Source organism: Nomascus leucogenys, chromosome 17, assembly GCF_006542625.1.
Source record: "Nomascus leucogenys isolate Asia chromosome 17, Asia_NLE_v1, whole genome shotgun sequence".
Lineage (NCBI taxonomy): Eukaryota > Metazoa > Chordata > Mammalia > Primates > Hylobatidae > Nomascus > Nomascus leucogenys.
This window is the reverse complement of record NC_044397.1, coordinates 70,043,621-70,068,336: the sequence shown is the minus strand read 5'-3', so window position 1 is coordinate 70,068,336 and position 24,716 is coordinate 70,043,621. Positions and strand designations below refer to the sequence as shown.

The following is a 24,716-nucleotide window of genomic DNA, read 5'->3' as shown; positions in this document are numbered from 1 at the left end:
CTGTGTTCAGTTTATAGAAATAAAAAGTAGAATTTAAATAAGCTGCATTAAAAACATTGAATCTTACCCAAAAGTTGAGTTTAGATACTCCCAATTTTTGAATTTCATTTCTCTTTAGAATTATTGCCTAAAATGCACATAAGGGAAAATGAAACAATTCAATACAATTAACATTTATATTTTGTATAAATGGTACATTTCAAAAATTATATAGCCACCCTGTTCCATCTCAGCTATCACCAGCCATTTTCCTCCCTAACTGTTGATTTTTCAAATTTTGGACAAATTTTGGCAAATTTCCTTGAGGTGAGAGTTAAATGGTTTATGTGTCAAAAAGCTGCCTCTTGAATCAAGTTATTTCCTCACTTAGACAACCTGGCCATTTTCTGCAGGATAATTCCTCTACAAAGATAAATGGTATGTGAGCAGATGAGAGCATCCATGCAAGTCTGTATGTGAGTTATCCAGCAACATTAGTGAACTAAACTAACATGAAAATCCTTCCTCTCCAAACTGCCGAATAAAATATTTAAACATGTTTAAAAAATGTATACTCATGTGAAAGAGAAGGAACTTCTCCGATGCTAGAAAAAATATTATTTTTTAAAAATACAATATTAATCAGCAGAGAACCACCACCCCTGGCAGTCTTTATAAAGGCCTGTAGAATAAGGTTCCAACTATAGGCTTGTATTGTAAGGGGAGGGCAGCAGAAGAGGCCTTGGGTCTATGCAAGGTAAGAAGTTGGAATTGAGACTAATACATAAAGCTAGGGTCCTCAAAACTATATCTGCAGTGCTATGGACTGAGTATTTGTGTCCACCTCAAATTCACAGACTGAATCTTTAATCCCCAGTGTGATAGTGTTTGGAGGGTGGGCCTCTGGGAAGTAATTGAGTCATGAGGGTGAAACCCTCATGAATGGGATTAGTGTACCTGTATTACAAGAGACTAGAGAGTTGATGTCTCTCTCTACCATGTGAGGACACAGCAAAAAGGCTTCTGTCTGCAAACCACAAAAAGGGCTTTCACCAAAAACCAAATCAGCTGGCACCTTGATTTTTGAACTGCTCAGCCTCCAGAACTGTGAGAAATAAATTCCTGTTGTTTAAGCCATCCTGTCTGTGGTACTTTTGTTATAACAGCCCAAACTGACTAAGACACACAGTGACTAAGAATACTTCACCTATCATCTCTACAAGTTGATAGGTTATTTGTTTATTCCCAAGTTTGGGGTGAAAACAGTGCTCTCATGAGAAACTGAATTCTCGGACTTGCATATTATTTAGACTTGGATTCCAATTTTGTATCATTTAGTTGGTGTAGAAATTCCCAAAGTGAGCCAGGATTACTAAACTTCCAATAGGAAAATATAAATGTATCAGATTATTCATTGCAACATTATTTGTAAATGCAAAAGTTAGGCAACAACCTAAATGCCCAGACATGGGAGAGTGACTGAATTACAGTAAATCCACAGTAGAACACTAGGAAACTACCAGAAAGAATGAGGAAAATCTCTATGAACTGCTATTCAGGATAGGTTGTTAAATGAAAAAAAAAGGCAAAAGACTATCTTTAATATAAAAAGAGGAGATATAAAAAATATACATGTAACAGTTATTAGTACTCAAAAAAGCCCAACTAAATGGGTCAACCAGAAAACTAATGAGATTTCTTACCTACAGGGAATAAGCAGTAACAGGGTGAAAAGAAAGGTGGAGAGAATGTGCTGGAAGGAATACTGGGAAGTATTTTCTGAGTATAATTTTATATATACATATATATGTATATATATATGTGTGTATATATATGTATATATATGTGTGTGTATATATATGTATATATATGTGTGTATATATATGTATGTGTATATATATATGTGTGTGTGTATATATATGTGTGTGTGTGTATATATATATGTGTGTGTGTATATATATATATATCTTCCTCATTGAAACATGGTAATGTTTCACCCAAAGTAACTAAAATCAATCAGAATGAAACTTCTGCTTCTGTCCAAGTTTGTATAACAGGAACCACATTTACTTTCTCACCCTAAAAAACTAAAATACCAAGCAAAATAGATTATAGAGACAACTATGAACAATTATATGCCAAAAAATTAGATAACTTATAAGAAATAAATTTCTAGAAACATACAACCTACCAAGAGTAAATTATGAAAACACAAAAAAAATCTCAACAGATCTATAACTAATACGGAGATTAAATCAGTAATAAAAATTTTCTCAACATAGGAAAACCTCGAACCAGATGGCTTCACTGGAGAATTCTATGAAATATTTAAATAAGAATTCACACCAATCCTTCCCAAGCTCTTCCAAAAAACTGAAGAGAACACTTCTATACACATTTTATGAGGCCAGCATTACTCTGATACCAAATCCAGAAAAAGATACTACAAGAAAACTACAGGCCAGTATCTCTGATGAATATAGCAAAACACACACACACACACACACACACCACACACACACACACAAAAAAAAAATATTTCTATTAACAATGAGTGAAGGACTTGAATAAACATTTCCCCAAAGAATAAATACAAATGTCCAACAGGTATTTAAAATGATGTTCAACGTCACTTATCATCAGGGAAATATAAATCAAAACCACAATGAGATACCACCTCAAACCTGTTAGGATGGCCATTATAAAACAAAACAAACAAAAATTAAAGCAGAAGTAACAAGTCTTGGCAAAAATGTAGAAAAATTGGAATGCTTAATGCACTGTTGGTGGGAATATAAAATAGTGCAGCCAAAGGGCACATCAGGTAGTCTACACAGAAGAGTTTGCTTTAGAGAGCAGCAATATTAGCCATAAACTAACCACTACTTTAATTCCAGCTAACAAATCTTAAAAAATCAGCCTATGTTCAAGTGGCTTAACTGCATCACAGAAAAAAGCTCAAGAATATCTATAGGAATAAGAAAATAATCCAGCAGCTAACAAGGTAAAAGTCACAAAGCCTGGCATCAAAGTAAACATTGCCAAGCATGCAAACACTTAAGAAAACACAACCCCGATATGAGGAGAAGTAACAATTAATTGAAACTGACACAGATGACAGAATTAGCAGGTGGAGGCACCGAGGCAGTTAGTATAACTGTATTACACATGGTGAACAAGCGGTAACAGAGAAAGAACATATTAACTAGAGACACAAAAATACTTCAAAGATCCAAAATGAACTTTCAGATATGAAAACTACAATGACTTAAAAGAGAAATACACTGGATGTGATTAACAACAGGTTAGATACTGCAGAAAAACAACTAGTGAACTCTTGAAGACACAGCAATAGTAACTATTCAAAATTAAATAAAGAACAAAAATAAACATAGGCTCCATGAACCACTGAACAATTTCAAGCAGCCCAATATGCATGTAATGAGAGTACCTAAATGAAAGTGAGGTGGGGAGGCAGAAAAATATTTGAAGAAATAATGGCCAAAGTTTTTCCAAATTTGATAAAAATTGTAAACCTAAAGATCTAAGAATTTCAATTAATCCCAAATTCAAGAAACATAAAGAAAGCTATAGTAAGGCACATTATATAAACAAACTGCTCAAAATCAGTGGTAAAGAGAAAATCTTATCTCTAGCTAGGAATAGCTAGAGAAGTAACATATTATTTACAGATGAAAGCGTAGGGATGTCAACAGATTTCACAAGAAAAAAATGCAAACAACAAGACAAGTCAAGCAGCATCTTTTAAATTCTTAAAAGAAAATTGCTGTTAACCTGCAATTCTACACCCAGGAAACATACCTTTCAAAAATGAAGGCAAAATAAAGACTTCATGACCAGGTGATCTGCACTAAAGGAAATGTTAAAGGAGGTCTTTCAGACAGCAGGAATACAGTAGGTCAATCTGGCTGTACACAAGTAAAGGGCACTGAAAATTGTAACTACAGGGTAAAGATATAACATTTTAAAAATTTCAAATACTTTTAAAAGGTAATTTACTGTTTAAATAAAAACAAAAATTTATTGAGATTTCTATATCACATGTTTAAGTAAAATGTATGACAATAACATGAAATAAATTTTAAAATGTACTTTATCAAAATCTGTGGGATGCTGATAAAGCAGTACTTTGAGAAAAGTTTATAGCACTAAACACCTGTGTTTAAAAACAAAAAACAAAAAACAAGAAAGGTCTCAAGTCAATGACCTGGCTTTATACCTTAAAAAAAAACCTAGAAAAAAAGGAGAGCAAAACCCAAAGTAAGCAAAAGAAATGAGGTAATAAAGACCGAGCAGAAATCAATGAAACAGAAAACAAAAACAGTACAGCAAATCAATGAAACCAAAAGCTGCTTCCTTGAGAAAATTAATAAAATTGATATACCTCTAACCAGACTGATCAGAAAAAAAATAGAGCACAAACATCTAATACCAGGAATGAAAGAAGAACTATCACTACAGATACTATAGATGCATAAAAGAAATAAAATATTATGCCTTTGTCAATAAATTTGACATCATAAATAAAATTAAAAAATTCCTTGAAAGATGCAACCAAAGTTCACTCAAGAGGAAATGGATAACACGAATAGCCTTATACCTTATTAATGAAATGGAACTTGTAGTTAAAAACATTCCTACAAAGAAAGTCCTAGATGGTTTCACTGGTAAATTCTACCAAATATTTAGGGAAGAAATCATAATGATTTTACACAAATTCTTCAGAAAATTGGAGAAGAGGGAACACTTCATAACTCATTTTATGAGGCCAGCATTGCCATGATACCAAAAAAGGCAAAGATGTCACAAGAAAACTGTGAACCAATTATTGTCATGAACTTAGGTGCAAAATCATAAGTACAATTTTAGAAAGCTGTATCCAACAAAAAATAATAAAACAGCATGACCAAAGTGAGGTCTATTCAAGGAATGCAAAGATGCTACAACATTTGAAAATCAACCAATATAATGCAGCACATTAACAAAACAGAAAAGAGAAACTATATGACTATATCATATCTTCAAAATTCATTTTTGAAAAAACTCAGCAAGCTGAACATAAGGGAACTTCTTAACCTAATAAAGGGCTTCTCTGCAAAATCCTGTAGCTAACACAGTTACTTAAGGATGAAAGACTGAACAATTAAACAAAACTTACATTTCAAAATGAGCCATTTAAAATAAGACATTTAAAAATACTAAAATATGTGAAAGAATGACACAAATCAAAGTTAGAAAAACTGAGAAATGAGCTGACAGAAATCAAATAATTTGAAATAAAACAAAAATAATTTCAGACATAAAAAACTAGAAGGAATATGAGGAAATGAACATAATGCCTTAAGAGCTATAGAAGGTGAAGAGAAGAAACTTTTAGAAATAAAAAAGAAATAAGATAAAAAGTATTCAAGAGAAAGTGATACGTTTATAACCTATCAAAACTTATAACACTTTTAATAGCAACCCTTTTGGACAGAAGTAAAACAAGTACTCAAAGCAAAACATAAAAGAGACAGCCAGGCGTGGTGGTTCACACCTGTAATCCTAGCACTTGGGAGGCAGAGGCGGGCAGATCACCTGAGGTCAGGAGTTCGAGACCAGCCTGGCCAACATGGGGACACTCCATCTCTACTAAAAATACAAAAATTAGCTGGGCATGGTGGCAGGCGCCTATAATCCCAGCTACTTGGGAGGCTGAGGCAAGAGAATCTCTTGAACCCAGGAGTTGGAGGTTGCAATGAGCCAAGATTGCACCATTGCACTCCAGCCTGGGCAACAAGAGCAAAACTCCGTCTCAAAAAAAAAAAAAAAAAGAAGAAGAAAAGAAAGAAAAAGTAAAAATAAAAGAGACAAGAATTTTACATAGAGCCAACTTCACTTTCAAGTAAAAGGCGACAAAACAAACTGTGACAAACACATCAGAATTGAAGGAATTCTCTTGTAGAACAAGACTAAAATAACCAAGATAACTAGGAGATAATGACGTAAAGACTGATGATAAATAAATGCATATTTGTTCACATAAAAACATGAAATAAGGTTGATAAGGCAGAAAGTACAGTATGCAATACTCTATGTTCTGACAATATAGATACAGAATTAGTAAAAAAAAAAAATGGGTGAAGAGAATGAAAGAAGGATATGCAAAATGTCTTTATTTCTCATAATCATGTGCGTGGTGCAGTATAGCAATTCTCATGCACACACTTTGGGAGAAGGCAAATGGATATATGATATTCTATCATCCTCTGGCTTCTTGAGACCCAAAAGAAACAAAAAAACAAATACAGGATAGAAAGAGTTAAGTAAAACCCTATATTCTTGAATTTGATTTGGAAATACCCATCAGAACTTGTGAGCTAGTTTACCATAAATGCATGCACACACACACATGCACACACACATATTTTCATGGTAGATTTTTTAAGAAAGAGAGAGAGCCTGCAACCTATAATATTTCCTAGCTCTGCCCACTAATAAGGCCTAGAAACAATGACCTACTCAGTAGCAATGAGCAACCTTGGGTTCCAGACTGCGGTCTTAAAACATCATTTCCCCAATAAAGGCAAGGAGGGTGCCTTGCAGGAATGGCTTCCTCCAGGTTTTGGGCAGTACACAAGAGAAACCTGGAAAAACTTGTCATACATGACACAAGTATGCTATCAGACCACCAGTGTCATGTCAGAGAACTTAGGAGAAACCTAAAGAGGCTCCCCTGGTCAACAAAGAAACAATCTGAGAATGAGTAAAGATATTAATTTCAATTAACTTGAAATACATCAAAAATGTTTAAATCCCTATGTTCCTAATGAAACCTAAACACACACACACCCAGCCCAAAGAGCCCACATTTGGAAGATGACAGGGAATCAATTCATTATTTTTAAAACTTGCAAATAAAGAGGTAAATCAACACTTACTTTACTTTTCCTAAATGAACTTTAGATGACAGATTAGAATGTGGCCACTTTGCAATCCCTAATGAATTAACAGATCCAGCATAAGGCACTGAAGGCTAGTACCATAAAGAGAGACATTATGTGCCTTTTAATGAAAGAACAATACTATAGACTTGCCAAAGTGATCAAGCCTGAAGCAATCCAAGTTTCAGATCCAATTTCTAATATATTAAGCTATAGCATGAGACAAAGGAACACACTTAGCTACACCACAAGAACTCAAAAAGCAAAATTTGGACCATGAAATCCTCCACATGTTCTATGACTCCAGTTCCTCAACAAATAAATTTCATGAGGATAAAACCAGGCAGGTATGCAGGAAACTTGCAGCTAAAAAGAGAAACTTAAGTGATGAAACTATAAAGGAATGCTGGAAAGTTACTATCATAGCAGTCAAGACAGTCATTATTGTTTTAGGGCAGTACAAGGGAGTGCTTTGGGACAGGTCACATGGAGGGCTTCTACACTCGTTTAGAAAGTTATAATTTTGATATAATGGTAGTTTAAGAATGTTTGCCACATAATACATAACACAGTCAGCCCTCCACATCCATGGGTTCCAGTTGCTGCAGATTCAACCAACATTAGATAGAAAATATTTGAAATAATAATAATACAGCAGTTTAAAATATACAAATGAAAAAACAATACAGTATACAACTATTTGCATAGTATTTATATTGCATTAGATGTTATAAGTAATCTAGAGATGATTTAAAGTACATAGGAAGATGTGCATAGATTATATGCAAATAACACACCATTTTATATAAGAAACTTGAACATCTGCAGATTTTAGTATTCACAGGGGTTGGGGGTGTCCTGGATTCAATCCCTGCAGACACGGAGGGGAGATTGTACTTATCAGCATTAGCCAGCACTAAGTCAGCACACAAAACATTTGCTTTATGCAGTTTTATCTGTACTATATTTCAAAATAAAAAAGTTTTCATTAAAAGAGGTAGACGAGCACACTATTAGGAGTCCTCTACTCTGTAATGGTGAAATAGTTTGACAAAATGTTGGAAAGAAAGAGCATTTTTTCTGGGAGAGAAAGAAAAGGGATTACTATGAGGGGAAAAGGATATGGAAAGCAAAAATGTTAAAACATAAGGGCAATCCTAAAAGATTAAATCACTGCACCATACATGGAAAAGTGCTATATTTTGGCATTACCATAGTTGGTATCATTTCTGATCAGTGTGGAGATGGGAGGTACAGGAGAATATTGCAGGTTCTGGCTTATAGGTATCAGAAGTATAACTACAATGTAACAGAACTGATTTACTAAACCACCCTTCCAAACACACATCCAAAAGAGTGTCATTCCATGTAGTTCCCGTGAGGAGACTGCACACTTATTCTAATTATTTTGCCATTGCTCAAAGTAGTTTGGAACTACACTTTCTAAACTGCCTTCAGAAATAATTTAGTTATAGGTGCAAAATAATCGGTCTTATGACTTTACTGTCACACCATCGTTCGAGCAAGATTAGTATTACCCAGCCCAGTCACACAAAATATTCTCAAAATTTTGGTCATTTCCAAAAATCAAATCCACTCTTGAAAGGCAAGACATACTAAAGAACGTGCCATAGTCTGTGAAGGAAACTCAGAGGAGCTCCAAAAATGTTCTGGGCAATGGCAGTGTCACTGCAATGAGTACTTAACCTCCTCAAGTGACTTAGGAGAAAAGAAGTCATTTTTATCATAAAATGGGATATGATTAAAGTAAGTCTTATTACTTTATGATCATTTTTAAATATTGGGCACTGTCTTAAAAAGAAAAACTTCCTACTATAATATTTTTCAAGGATAAGATAGATAAAAAGCTTTGCTTGGGAAGAATTTTGTCATGTTGAGTGATAATCAGGAAAGGGCCTATTTATTCTCTTATACCTGTTTTAGACAGGAAGACATGCTATTTGGTAGGTTAAAAAAACCCAACTTTATGAACTAAACACTTACCCATGTTATTAACAAAGATGAAGAATAATAAGAAGATAAGTACATTGAATTTCCAAACATCAATATGAAACTAAGGGTAACTGAAATCTGAAAAAAATGAAAAAAATGCATTTTATGGTTATTACATATCTTGGCATAATGCATATTTTGTAGGTATATAGCCATTTCTAATGCAAATTTATTTGCATAAAGATGAATGACTCTTGGCCAAATGATAATAGAATTTCAAGTCACTGCTAGATTCTAAGTATTAAAATTCAAGACCATAAACTCTATCTGGCAGAATTTAACTTTTTCTCCATCTGCTACTTGGAACAATGAAAAATAAGTCTATGATTTCTATTGTTTTATCAATGGAGTAATATAACAAGAAAGACTTAGTTATAAATACCAGTTTTGCTAATCGTATTTTTGTTAGACTTCAGGACTTCTATTATTTATGAAGCTTTACTAACTTTTTATGTTTTTAAGGAAGGTATATTTGGGACCTAAGCCAAAAACAAAATTGCAAGAATATAAAATTTCAGTTAGAGTGTCATATTCAGGCAAAATGCTAAAAATCTCATGTCTGAAAAAGAAAAGGTAGTTTTAAAAGTAGTAATAATAATAAGTAAAACATAAACATAAAAGTTCTAGAGAATAAAACACATCTACAGTCTAGTTGAAAGTATAATCTGTTATAATATTACATCTATAATATACATTTCCAGTTTTCCTTCTGGATATCACCAATACCATATGTATTAAATCTTACCAAAGAGGAGGTACCCTACAAAACAGAATCACTTCGATTTTATAAACTCTGAGAACCTATCTTAATATTTGACTTATATATATCAAAAATGTTACCATGTTCATATAAACGATCTTCTGAAATTTGCTTGGTTCAATGTATCCCACAACATACATGGGAAATAATGATGCTATCTGAAATAATATAAAAAATCAAAAGTGAAAAAAAGTATAGAAAACTAACACTTTACTATTCACAGGCAAAGTAAATATAAGAGGAGGGCTACAGTTCTAATAATGGTAAGCAAAGGAATTTGAACCAACCTTCCCACTAAGAACTAGAATGGCTAGGAAAAATATAAAGATATAAATAAACATATTTTAAAAATATGTACAAAAGCCACAGATTATTAACAAAGCAAATGAGGAATAAAAAAGATAGATGGCAATCTATACCGATGAGCATGATATTTTGGGCCACTTTTCTCCCAGAGGTATCTGCCAATTTCAACAGAGGCAGATGCCTGCCAGCTGAGAGGCAGTTGGGAGACCAACAAGCTGAGCAGGCATTTCAGCAGATTCAGCAGTCAGAGTGCACCAAGAAGCGTGCTTTAGTTTGGAGTTTCAAAAGGCCATACTATAATAGTGGACCAGAAATCAAGCAGCCCTCAGAAAGACTGAAACCCATCTACGGATCATCTCAATCTGATTGCATGAAGGTGGTTCAAGATTTATTAGTGCTTTTTACTCGCCTCTCCAGTTTTTCATGTATAATGTCTAGCACCAAATCAAAAATAACCCAGCATGGATGGAGATAAGACACTATCACTAACACAATAGAAATAGATCCACAAAAGATTTAGATCAGGGATCAGCACATTTGTTATATAAAAGGCCAGATAATAAATATGTTAGGCTTTGTTGGTCACATACAGTCTCTTGTATATTCTTTTTCTATTTTTGTTCTATAACCCTTTAAATATATAAAAAACTATTCTTAGCTTGGAGATCACTCAAACACTTGTCTGGCATAATCAGATATGTCTTTAAACTATGCTTCAAATGTTCAAGGAAATAACTGATAGGATTGAAAATTCCAGGAGAGCACAGAAGTTATAAAAAAAAAATTGGGCCAGGCATGGTGGCTCGCGCCTATAATCCCAGCATTTTGGGAGGCCAAGATAGGAGGACTGCTTGAGCCCAGGAGTTCAAGAGCAGCCTGGGCAAGATGGTGATACCTCATCGCTACAAAAAATTAAAATATTAGCCAGATGTGGTTGCGCAATGAACTAATTTTAACCTTAATCTATGAAAAACACAATTAAGAATAAAATCTTAAAGTATTCCCAGAAAATAACATTGAATTATCCCTCTGTAAGCATGAAACACACACATACAAACAAAACTATATACATTAGTAAAGAAAAATAAAAGCCTAGTATATATCCAGAGAATGGCTAGAAAATCATTACAGCAATATCAAACTTACCCAATGACTTCTTTTTTTTTTTTTTTTGAAACTGAGTCTCACTCTGTCACCCAGGCTGGAGTGCAGTAGCGCGATCTTGGCTCACTGCAACCTCCACCTCCTGGGTTCAAGCAATTCTCTGCCTCAGCCTCCCAAGTAGCTGAGATTACAGGAGCCAGCCACCATGCCCGACTAATTTTTTTGTATTTTTAGTAGAGACGGGGTTTCACCATCTTGGCCAGGCTGGTCTTGAACTCCTGACCTCAAGTGATCCACCCGCCTCAGCCTCCCAAAGTTCTGGGATTACAGGTGTGAGCCATCGCGCCCAGCCCCAAAGAGCTTCTTAGTTTCATCAGTATCACTGGATTAATAAATTTGCTTGCAATGAAATGATGCTCACTAAAAATCTATTCTACTCTGTTGGCATGTGCAAATAATGAAAACCATAGAATAATGTCTGTTTTTATAACCTGAAAGGGGCCAACTATTATGAAGTAAAACAGAGAGAATACTTAAAACATGCAGCACCAATTGAGCTGGGGTTATAATTTCATTCTTTGTAGGCTATTGGCAGAATGAGACTTCTTGGCAGAATTTCTCACTTCTAATATAGAAGATTATTATTATCACCAGCATTTGTTATGTAGGAAGGAGCTCTGATGGAAAATCTTAGTATCATGAAATGTCATCAAAATTCTCCATTTACTCTCTGCTTCCCCAGTTCAGTTTCTTGTTACTAGTTATGTAGTTGCTTTAGAAAGAGGATATGGGCTCAGCTCACTTAAGCAATGGTGAGCTTTATGATTAAAACTTGCAGAAATGGTTCCAGGTAAAATTCTGCTCCACAGACAAAACAGCCAACACTTAGCTGAATTAGAAGCAGAACGTCCTGCTGTGAAGAGTAGGATTGGCCCTTAGCATGCTATGTAGCTTGGCACCCAGAATGATTCCCAGGACAAAAGGAAAATCTATAGGTAGATATACACAGATATTATCTCAAACACCAAAAATAACATTTGTGAATAAAAATAATAGAAAATCTCTTTCACATGTTGAGCCTTAAAATCTGTCAAACTAACCAATATAGTAAAAGAATGTGGAATTATATTATTTCACAAAAATCATACCTTTAAGTAAACTTTATTCCCTATTTTGAAAATCTTTTACGGCATAAATGTAACCATATTTAAAAATTTCTATGGAAACAACCAAGTACATCTTGCATTCAACTTAATTAATATACGCAAAGGAATATAAATCATTCTATTACAAAGACACGTGCACCCATGTCTTCACTGCAGCACTATTCACAATAGCAAAGACATGGAATTAACCCAAATGCCCATCAGTGATAGACTGGATAAAGAAAATGTGGTACATATACACCATGGAATACTACACAGCCATAAAAAGGAATGAGATCAGGTCCTTTGCAGGGACATGAATGGAGCTGGAGGCAATTATCCTCAGCAAAAGGAACAGAAAACCAAACACCACATGTTCTCACTTATAAGTGGGAGCTGAACAATGAGAATACATGGACACAGGGAGAGGAACAACACACACTGGGGCCTGTCAAGGGATGGGGTGGGGAGAGCATTAGGAAAAACAGCTAATGCATAGTGGGCTTAATACCTAGGTGATGGGTTGATAGATGCAAAAATCACCATGGCATACATTTACCTACGTAACAAACCTGTACATCCCACACATGTACCCCAGAACTTACAATAAAAATAAAAATTAATTTAAAAAATCATCTTACCTGTGTAAAAAGTATAAACTGAGCAAATTGCCAGGGAAGCATAAAAGCAACATTGGAAAGACAGAGTGCAATGAAGGGCCTTCTATCATTGCTTGAGGTCCTTAATAGAGAGAATTGATACCAGTAAGTTTCACCCTAAAAATGGGCTGTCACTGAAAAGAAAGACTAATTGCAAAATGATAAAATCTAAATTATTCCATTACCTTTACTCTAATACAACAAAATATAGTTAACTTTTTAAAGTATACTAAAAAGAACTTGAAATACTTCATTCCTTGCATGAAGCAATCAAAATTAGAGTTTTAAAAATAACATTGTAATTTACCATTAAATATTTTAAATACAAAAGCTCTTTTTCCTTTACATATGCATGACATTAGAAATTTAATACTCCAGCAAGGAGGTCAGAAAATAGGACACGGCACTGCCCCTGCACACCTCAACATGCTTCTCCTGTATGTGTAGCAACGACTTTTATATACCACCACTTTTGTGCTTCAAAAAACATTGAAGAGAAATATAAGTGCTGACAAGGTAATAAGTTAAAAACTATGGGAAAAATTTAAGGAAAAGGAATCTAAAAAAATTAAAAAATCATTCTAGAATTCAGTTGAAGCATGTGGAAGTTTAAATTGTCCATTCTGCACTACTGAGATGTACTGGGAACCAATATCTTTTACCACAGAGAATTACAGTAAGTTTTAGATATGAAAAAAGAAACACAAACATTTTACCTAAATAATGAAACTGTAACTCTTCCTTTTATAAATGCTGTATTGGATTTTGATGAATCTTTGTACAATCGTATATAAATTTTCAAAAACAAAATTCTAAATGTTCATATTGTTTACTAATGTTATAAAATACTCATTATGTACTTTGTGATCTTGTATTTTTCAAACAAAAATTACTTTTGACTAAGACACAAAGTATAGCACATGCCCTCAGTGATACAACCTTAAATGTTCTAATTAAGACATTTTATTCCATGAAACCACTGACTGACCAGACTGATATCACTTCAAAAAATAAAAATAACCCACCTTCCTAGGAATTAAACTGGGAATGAATAGCAAGGGGTGATGAAGAATGGGCAGTTTCCATCACCTAATCTTTGAGAGAAGGCAAAGTGTAGAGCAAAGATATAGAAATCTGAATGAGGAGGAGGTTCCTAAATCCAAATTCAACCCGAGAATATACTTGTCAGGTTGGTAAGAAATCAGAAGTTAGCCTGCTCCATTCTCAAGGTTTGTGCCACCCCACTACACTACTATTTACCACTCTTCAATTAGCTTTATCTGAGTGCCACAAATATTTGCATGGACGTGTGCAGTGTTCTGTGGTTAAAGAGAAATATGGCATGGTCCCTGTTTCCAGTGGTACTTTTAAATACATATAATTGGCCGGGCACAGTGGTTCATGCCTGTAATCCCAGCACTCTGGGAGGCTGAAGCGGGCAGATCACTTGAGGTCAGGAGTTCGAGACCAGCCTGGCCAACATGGTAAAACCCTGCCTCTACTAAAAATACAAAAATTAGCTGGGGGTGGTGGCATGTGCCTGTAATCCTAGCTACTTGGGAGGCTGAGGCAGGAGAATCGCTTGAACCCGGGAAGCAGAGGTTGCAGTGAGCCGATCGTGCCACTGCACTCCAGCCTGGGTGACAGAGCAAGACTTCATCTCCAAATAAATAAATAAAAATTTGTATATGTGTGGATGATTCATAAATTTACTGTTTTAAAAAACAAGGAAGACAAACAAATGATTTTTATATAAGGCAGAATCTGCCAGGGACTAGTAGGTGAAGAATGGGGTCCTCTGGGAGTTTGGAGGAGATAGTGATCATTATTTCATTCAGTGAGAGTTCTCATTAGTATTCTATCAAACTTATTTCTCTGATAAGGCTATTCATACTATTCTACCACTTATGGGGTTTTTTGTTCATTTCTCAGACCTCTTAAATATCTAAAATGCTTATAAATGTAATCCCTACAAAAAAAGTGTATCCAAAAAAAAAAAAAGTTTGAAATGAAACTGGTTGTCTCTTAGAAACATTGGTTGTTCGGACATGCTTCATAAATATGGGAATATATGTACTCCTTATCTGTCTAACTCCGCATTTCCCAAATTCATTTGCACACAGAACACTTTTTTCATGGCACAGTTATCAAAACCACAGGTTAGAAAACAATGTCAGAGTACTTAAACTTTGAAGAGAAAATGTAATTGTTTCTCAAAAACTTTTGAATCTTGGCAAACTACATACAAACACATAGCTTTTGGTTTATTAAAACATAATGTAGTTATCTAAAACCTGTAGCCTACACTCTTAAATGAAGAGCAATTTTTACATAGCAATTTTGAATTATTTTCTTAACTCTATACACAATTTACTTTTAAAACAACTAAAAAATGGTCTAAATTTGGTAATTACAACTTCCTAGATTGAAGTATATATATATTTACATTTTTTTAGAGGGAGTCTTGCTCTGTTGCCCAGGCTGGAGTGCAGTGGCACAATCTCAGCTCACTGCAACCTCCGCCTCCTGGGTTCAAGCAATTCTCCTGCCTCAGCCTTCCAGGTAGCTGGGATTACAGATGCACACCACCATGCCCGGCTAATTTTTGTATTTCAGTAGAGATGTGGTTTCACCATGTTGGCCAGGCTGGTCTCGAACTCCTGACCTCAAGTGATCCACCCACCTCAGCCTCCCAAAGTGCTGAATTGAAGTATATTTTAAGAAACTTAAATTATAATTTATTTGCCTTTATTTTATAAATCGAAGTTACCTGAGAATCAAAGTTAAAATATACATCTGAAGTACAAGGAAAGGATAGGAAAAACTTTCACGGAGAGGTGGTGTCCACATCACACGGGTGGCCTGAAATAAACAAAATGCCCACTGTACATCATGTTTACTACAACAAACATATTTAAAAACCAGGGGTGAGTTTGTTTTAGTAATTTTAATACTAGGCTCACTAGATCCCATTTCTGAGTGTCTGGCATAGCTTCTCAGTTTTTGAAGCTCTCTTAACGCATGAGGCCATTAAGTAGAGAGCAATTAACTATCATGTCCAGAAACCAGCAACAGATATATCAGACCGAGTAAAAGGAAACCCAAGGGACAAACAAGATTGTACGTATAAGAGTTGTGAGAATTGTGACTGACCAACTAGATCCACAGTCCAGCCCTGCAGTATGATCCTGGCATATGATCCTGGCATCCCAGGCTTTGGGATATATGCATGCCAAGACAAACAACTAAACAAATGTCACCTAGGTCATTCACAAGCACCATGAGAGTTTCTACATAACAAGTATCAATGAATATAAATACACACTTTGAATAGCTACGATTGCCTCAGAATTTGTAAAATGTACCTTAAAAAAGGTTAAGTATATATTTTAAAAACAACTAGAAGTATTTGGGAACTACAAATGTGATGCATGTAATGAAAGTATTAAATTTTCATACAAACTTTAAAATTACTTCTAAGACATATGGGTCAGAGTATTAGAAAAATTTTCCATCAAAAATTCTGAAATTCTAGAAAGAATGTGAACTCTTATTACTTTGCAAGAGTCTTAAAAGTTATTGCTTCTCTTCCAAGATACCAAAATTGTAAATGTTGGAAGAGGAATTATGATACATATAAGAAAGTCAACTTATACCAACAGTTGTCTGGAACACTCAGAGAAAAACCTTTGTCTTTATATCAGCACATTGTTGAATGACAATGCATTTGTTTGCTTTAAAATAATATATATATATAAGGCTTTTATGTGTAATTTTTATGATTCCTTTATCTAACTGATCTTTAAAAATTAACCCAAGAGCAATGGATAAAAGTACTTCTACCCTGGCTGGGCGTGGTGGCTCACGCCTGTAATCCCCAGTACTTTGGGAGGCCAAGGCGGGTGGATCATGAGGTCAGGAGTTCGAGACCAGCCTGGCCAACATGGTGAAACTCCATCTCTACTAAAAATACAAAAATTTAGCTGAGCATGATGGCACATGCCTGTAATCCCAGCTACTCAGGAGGCTGAGGCAGGAGAACTGCTTGAACCCAGGAGACGGAGGTTGCAGTGTGCTGAGATCGCGCCACTGCACTCCAGCCTGGGCAACAGAGCAAGACTCCATCTTGAAAAAAAAAAAAAAAGTACTTCTACCCTATGTAACCTGTGTCATAACATATTAAATAGTTTGCTCCCAAGAGCTAGTAGTCAGAATCTCTCTTTTTCATTGTCATATCCTCAGCATCTAACAGAGCATGGACATGCTATGTACCAATATTTTGTTGAATGACTCCATCATATTTGAAACAAGCTTCTATGAGCTCTTTTTTAGGTGGACTATGTTTCATTGGGCTGAATTAGTAAATTAATGTCTATTTTGAATTCAGCATTTTGCATTACTGAACAGACAGCATGACGTAACAGAAAGAAGTGAGGGAGCAGGTGGCAGTGTCTTAACCGTGTCCCTGCTGTCAGGCCTGAGGCCTCTTTCATTATTGTTAAGGGGAGTGCAATGTATACAAAGTTTCAGTTAGGCAAGATGAATAAGTTCTGGAGATCTGCTATACAACATTGTGTTAATACTATATTGTACACTTACAAATCTGTTAAGAGGACAGATCATATGTTACTTATTCTGATCACAATAAGAAGTCAAATATATATGTTATATATATGCTATATAAGTTTTTATAAAATATAACTATAATTTTATAATTTATAAAATATAAATTAATATATATGTGAGGTTTTAGAGGCAGACAGACATAGAATGGGAAATCCAGCTTCATCATGTAGTAAATGTGGAATGTGGATAAGTAACTTAACTTTCTCTAAATTTAAATTTCATACTTGTATGGTGAGGCTACCACAACCCACAAAAAAACTTTAGTGGGAATAAATCAGATAATGTGCATGATGTGATTCAACTCAACAAGTACAGTACTTCCTTTTCTCTACAGAGTATATGTATATGTATATATTTACCAAAAATAAGGCAAGAGATTTCATGTTTGAAATTCTAGCTATTTAAACATTTCAATCAACATGATTAAAATATCAGCTTATAACACAAGGGTCTTTAAAATATTGTGAAGTCATAAATAGTATACAATTATATATTGTTTTGATGAGTATATTTCCTTGTTCCTCTACAGCCTCTTCTATTTCTTAAAAATTGCTTTCTAGAAAACAAACCTCTCCATGGTTGAAAAAGAAGCACAGTACTGTAATAAGACCTCCTAGTTGAGTCCCACTGTAAAAAAAAAAAAAAAAAAAGAGTATACAATCAAAACTCATGTAAAATACAGTGAGTTTTTCACAAAATTACCTCAGAACTTAAAATCACAGTTTTCTATATTTAAAACATAATAGTACTAAACCATACCCATGTGGTTGATGTTTAATCCTGAATGTACAATTCTAAAAAGTGTACATATAAATTAATCTCAATTTTATAATTTATTATAGCTAAAATACTTTCTAAATAAAATACATAAGGTGTGAACATAATTTTTTTTTTTTGAGATGGGGTCTTGCCCTGTTGCCCAGGCTGGAGTGCAGTGGCGAAATCTCAGCTCATAGCAACCTCTGCCTCCTGGGTTCCAACAATTCTCCTGCCTCAGGCTCCTGAGTAGCTGGGATTACAGGTGCATGCTGCCACGCCTGCCTAATATTTTTACTTTTAGCAGAGACGGGGTTTCACCATGTTGGCTAAGCTAGTCTCAAACTCCTGACCTCGTGATCCACCCACCTTGGCCTCCCAAAGTGCTGAGATTACAGGCGTGAGCCACCGCGCCCAGCCACATAAAATCATTTTTAAGAAACAGGCTAGCACTTTAGAGTCTAGATCACATCCTTTGAATACTCTGAATAAAAGCAAATTTTTATCTTTTGAAATTGGATTTAAGGGACTGAGAGATGAAGACAAGATTCTAACAGTTTCATGTAGCATTAACTTAGAACTGTCTAAACTACTGCAAATATTCTTTACTTGAGTGCCAGAGAAGCAATAATGCAGAATACAAAAATCAGATGAAAGAGAAAAACCATTTCTTTTGTTGTTGTTGTTGTTGTTGTTGTTTTGTTTTGTTTTGTTTTGAGACAGAGTCTCGCTCTGTCACCCAGGCTGGAGTGCAGTGGTGCGATCTCGGCTCACTGCAACCTCCACCTCCCTGGTTCAAGCCGATTCTTCTGCCTCAGCCTCCCAAGTAGCTGGGATTACAGGCACATGCCACCACACCTGGCTGATTTTTGTATTTTTAGTAGAGACGGTGTTTCACCATGTTGGCCAGAGTGGTCTCAAACTCCTGAGTTCAAGTGATCCAGCCACCTCAGCCTCCCAAAGTACTGGGATTACAGGCGTGAGCCACCGCACCTGGCCCAAAACCCAAAAACCATTTCTTAAATTGCCTTTTTGTGACCATGTCTGTGTATGAGAATGCAGATGATCAATCCCACATCTGTGTAGTGTTTCTATGCTTCCATTTATCTTCCATATACCACTTCCCTAGTCTAACACATTCTAAGTCTAACACATTCTAAGCACCATGAGGACAGGGACAGGTTCTTTATCTGTCTTGTTCATTACTATATCCCCAGCTTCACAGTTGGAAGATTAATAAATATTAGTTGAATTAATGAAGAAAGAAAGGAAGAAAACAGCAGAGGAAAGTTAATGGGAAATTATTTACCATTTAATAAAGTTTCACACAGAAAATCCAAAGGATGAACTTCAAAGAGGAAGAAACTGAAAGAAAGAAGGTGTGAGCAGCAAGGACCAATTGTACATGGAGGAACTGGGGACATGTGGATAAATCAAAGTAAGATGAGTTGGTGGGGGGTGGAGCCAAGATGGCCGAATAGGAACAGCTCCAGTCTACAGCTCCCAGCGTGAGCGAAGCAGAAGATGGGTGATTCCTGCATTTCCAACTGAGGTACTGGGTTCATCTCACTGGGGAGTGTCGGAAAGTGGGTGCAGGACAGTGGGTGCAGCGCATTGAGCATGAGCCGAAGCAGGGCAAGGCATTGCCTCACCTGGGAAGCGCAAGGGATCAGGGAATTCCCTTTCCTAGTCAAAGAAAGGGGTGACAGACAGCACCTGGAAAATCGGGTCACTCCCACCCTGATACTGCACTTTTCCAGTGGTCTTAGCAAACGGTACACCAGGAGATTATATCCCGTGCCTGGCTTGGAGGGTCCTACGCCCACAGAGCCTCCCTCATTGCTAGCACAGCAGTCTGAGATCAAACTGCAAGGCAGCAGTGAGGCTGGGGGAGGGGCACCCACCATTGCCCAGGCTTGAGTAGGTAAACAAAGCAGCCCAGAAGCTCAAACTGGGTGGAGCCCACCGCAGCTCAAGGAGGCCTGCCTGCCCCTGTAGACTCCACCTCTGGGGGCAGGGCATTGCCAAACAAAAGGCAGCAGAATCCTCTGCAGACTTAAATGTCCCTGTCTGACAGCTTTGAAGAGAGTTGTAGTTCTCCCAGCATGCAGCTGGAGATCTGAGAATGGACAGACTGCATCCTCAAGTGGGTCCCTGACCTCCGAGTAGCATAACTGGGAGGCACCCCCCAGTAGGAGCAGACTGACACCTCACACAGCCGGGTACTCCTCTGAGACAAAACTTCCAGAGGAACGATCAGGCAGCAACATTTGCTGTTCACCAATATCCGCTGTTCTGCAGCCTCTGCTGCTGATACCTAGGCAAACAGGGTCTGGAGTGTACCTCCAGCAAACTCCAACAGACCTGCAGCTGAGGGTCCTGACTGTTAGAAGGAAAACTAACAAACAGAAAGGACATCCACAGCAAAACCCCATATGTATGTCACCATCATCAAAGACCAAAGGTAGATAAAACCACAAAGATGGGGAAAAAACAGAGCAGAAAAACGGGCTGGAAACTCTAAACATCAGAGTGCCTCTCCTCCTCCAAAGGAACACAGCTCCTCATCAGCAATGGAACAAAGCTGGATGGAGAATGACTTTGATGAGTTGAGAGAAGAAGGCTTCAGACGATCGAACTACTCCGAGCTAAAGGAGGAAGTTCGAATCCATGCCAAAGAAGTTAAAAACCTTGAAAAAAAATTAGACGAATGGCTAAGTAGAATAACCAATGCAGAGAAGTCCTTAAAGAACCTGATGGAGCTGAAAACCAAGGCACGAGAACTATGTGACGAATGCACAAGCCTCAGTAGCCAATTCGATCAACTGGAAGAAAGGGTACCAGTGATGGAAGGTCAAATGAATGAAATGAAGCAAGAAGAGAAGTTTAGATAAAAAAGAATAAAAAGAAATGAACAAAGCCTCCAAGAAATATGAGACTATGTGAAAAGACCAAACCTACATCTGATTGGTGTACCTGAAAGTGATGGGGAGAATGGAACCAAGTTGGAAAACACTCTGCAGGATATTATCCAGGAGAACTTGCCCAGTCTAGCAAGGCAGGCCAACATTCAGATTCAGGAAATACAGAGAATGCCACAAAGATACTCCCCGAGAAGAGCAACTCCAAGACACATAATTGTCAGATTCACCAAAGTGGAAATGCAGGAAAAATTGTTAAGGGCAGCCAGAGAGAAAGGTCGGGTTACCCACAAAGGGAAGCCCATCAGACTGACAGCTGATCTCTCGGCAGAAACTCTACAAACCAGAAGAGAGTGGGGGCCAATATTCAACATTCTTAAAGAAAAGAATTTTTAACCCAGAATTTCATATCCAGCCAAACTAAGCTTCATAAGTGAAGGAGAAATAAAATCCTTCACAGACAAGCAAATGCTGAGAGATTTTGTCACCACCAGGCCTGCCCTAAAAGAGCTCCTGAAGGAAGCACTAAATATGGAAAGGAATAACCAGTACCAGCCACTGCAAAAACATGCCAAATGGTAAAGACCATCGAGGCTAGGAAGAAACTGCATCAACTAATGAGCAAAACAACCAGCTATCATCATAATGTCAGGATCAAATTCACACAGAACAATATTATCCTTAAATGTAAATGGGTTAAATGCTCCAATTAAAAGACACAGACTGGCAAATTGGATAAAGAGTCAAGACCCATCGGTGTGCTGTATTCAGGAAACCCATCTCACGTGCAGAGACACACATATGCTCAACATAAAGGGATGGAGGAAGATCTACCAAGCAAATGGAAAACAAAAAAAGGCAGAGATTGCAATCCTAGTCTCTGATAAAACAGACTTTAAACCAACAAAGATCAAAAGAGACAAAGAAGGCCATTACATAATGGTAAAGGGATCCATTCAACAAGAAGAGCTAACTATCCTAAATATATATGCACCCAATACAGGAGCACCCAGATTCATAAAGAAAGTCCTTAGAGACCTATAAAGAGACTTAGACTCCCACACAATAATAATGGGAGACTTTAACACCCCACTGTCAACATTAGACAGATCAATGAGACAGAAAGTTAACAAGGATATCCAGGAATTGAACTCAGCTCTGCACCAAGCAGACCTAATAGACATCTACAGAACTCTCCATCCCAAATCAACAGAATATACATTCTTCTCAGCACCACACCATACTTATTCCAAAATTGACCACGTAGTTGGAGGTAAAGCACTCCTCAGCAAATGTAAAAGAAGAGAAATTATAACAAACTGTCTCTCAGATGACAGTGCAATCAAACTAGAACTCAGGATTAAGAAACTCACTCAAAACCGCTCAACTACAAGGAAACTGAATAACCTGCTCCTGAATGACTACTGGGTACATAATGAAATGAAGGCAGAAATAAAGATGTTCTTTGAAACCAACAAGAACAAAGACACAACATACCAGAATCCCTGGGACACATTCAAAGCAGCGTGTAGAGGGAAATTTATAGCACTAAATGCCTACAAGAGAAAGCAGGAAAGATCTAAAATTGACACCGTAACATCACAATTAAAAGAACTACAGAAGCAAGAGCAAACACATTCAAAAGCTAGCAGAAGGCAAGGAATAACTAAGATCAGAGCAGAACTGAAGGAGATAGAGATACAAAACACCCTTCAAAAAATCAATGAATCCAGGAGCTGCTTTTTGGAAAGAGCAACAAAATTGATAGACTGCTAGCAAGACTAATTAAGAAGAAAAGGGAGAAGAATCAAATAGACGCAATAAAAAATGATAAAGGGGATATCATCACCAATCCCACAGAAATACAAACTACCATGAGAGAATACTATAAACACCTCTATGCAAATAAACTAGAAAATCTAGAAGAAATGGATAAATTCCTCGACACATACAGCCTCCCAAAACTAAACCAGGAAGAAGTGGAATCTCTGAATAGACCAATAACAGGATCTGAAATTGAGGCAATAATTAATAACTTAACAACCAAAAAAAGTCCAGGACCAGACAGATTCACAGCCAAATTCTACCAGAGGTACAAGGAGGAGCTGATACCATTCCTTCTGAAACTATTCCAATCAATAGAAAAAGAGGGAATCCTCCCTAACTCATTTTATGAGGCCAGCATCATCCTGATACCAAAGCTTGGCAGAGACACAACCAAAAAAGAGAATTTTAGACCAACATCCCTGATGAACATCGACACAAAAATCCTCAATAAAATACTGGCAAACCGAATCCAGCAGCACATCAAAAAGCTTATCCACCATGATCAAGTGGGCTTCATCCCTGGGATGCAAGGCTGGTTCAACATACGCAAATCAATAAACATAATCCAGCATATAAACAGAACCAATGACAAAAACTACATAATTATCTCAATAGATGCAGAAAAGGCCTTTGACAAAATTCAACAATCCTTCATGCTAAAAACTCTCAATAAATTAGGTATTGATGGGACGTATCTCAAAATAAGAAGAGCTATCTATGACAAATCCACAGCCAATATCATACTGAATGGGCAAAAACTGGAAGCATTCCCTTTGAAAACTGGCACAAGACAGGGATGCCCTTTCTCACCACTCCTATTCAACACAGTGTTGGAAGTTCTGGCCAGGGCAATCAGGCAGGAGAAGGAAATAAAAGGTATTCAATTAGGAAAAGAGGAAGTCAAATTGTCCCTGTTTGCAGATGACATGATTGTATATCTAGAAAACCCCATTGTCTCAGCCCAAAATCTCCTTAAGCTAATAGGCAACTTCAGCAGTCTCAGGATACAAAATCAATGTGCAAAAATCACAAGCATTCTTATATACCAATAACAGACAGAGAGCCAAATAATGAGTGAACTCCCATTCACAATTGTTTCAAAGAGAATACCTAGGAATCCAACTTACATGGGATGTGAAGGACCTCTTCAAGGAGAACTACAAACCACTGCTCAAAGAAATAAAAGAGGACACAAATAAATGGAAGAGCATACCACGCTCCTGGATAGGAAGGATCAATATCATGAAAATTGCCATACTGCCCAAGGTAATTTATAATTCAATGCCATCCCCATCAAGCTACCAATGACTTTCTTCACAGAATTGGAAAAAACTACTTTAAAGTTCATATGGAACCAAAAAAGAGCCCGCATTGCCAAGACAATCTGAAGCAAAAAGAACAAAGCTGGAGACATCACGATACCTGACTTCAAACTATACTACAAGGCTACAGTAACAAAAACAGCATGGTACTGGTACCAAAACTGAGATATAGACCAATGGAACAGAACAGAGCCCTCAGACATAATACCACCTATCTACAACCATCTGATCTTTGACAAACCTGACAAAAACAAGCAATGGGGAAACAATTCCCTATTTAATAAATGGTGCTGGGAAAACTGGCTAGCCACATGTAGAAAGCTGAAACTGAATCCCTTCCTTACACCTTTTACA

General features: G+C 36.5%; 1 protein-coding gene across 1 annotated transcript in view; it reads right to left on the bottom strand.

The window, feature by feature from the left end:
* Positions 1-24,716, bottom strand: part of DPY19L2 (dpy-19 like 2) — a 126,943-nt gene that overhangs the window by 70,277 nt on the left and 31,950 nt on the right. Inside the window, exons 7-12 of the mRNA XM_030795780.1 lie at positions 18,106-18,163; positions 15,681-15,772; positions 12,893-12,992; positions 9,777-9,854; positions 8,928-9,014; positions 68-127 (exon numbers count right to left, since the gene is read on the bottom strand). Coding sequence (XP_030651640.1) covers positions 68-127; positions 8,928-9,014; positions 9,777-9,854; positions 12,893-12,992; positions 15,681-15,772; positions 18,106-18,163 — 475 coding nt within the window. The remainder of the gene's footprint in view (positions 1-67; positions 128-8,927; positions 9,015-9,776; positions 9,855-12,892; positions 12,993-15,680; positions 15,773-18,105; positions 18,164-24,716) is intronic.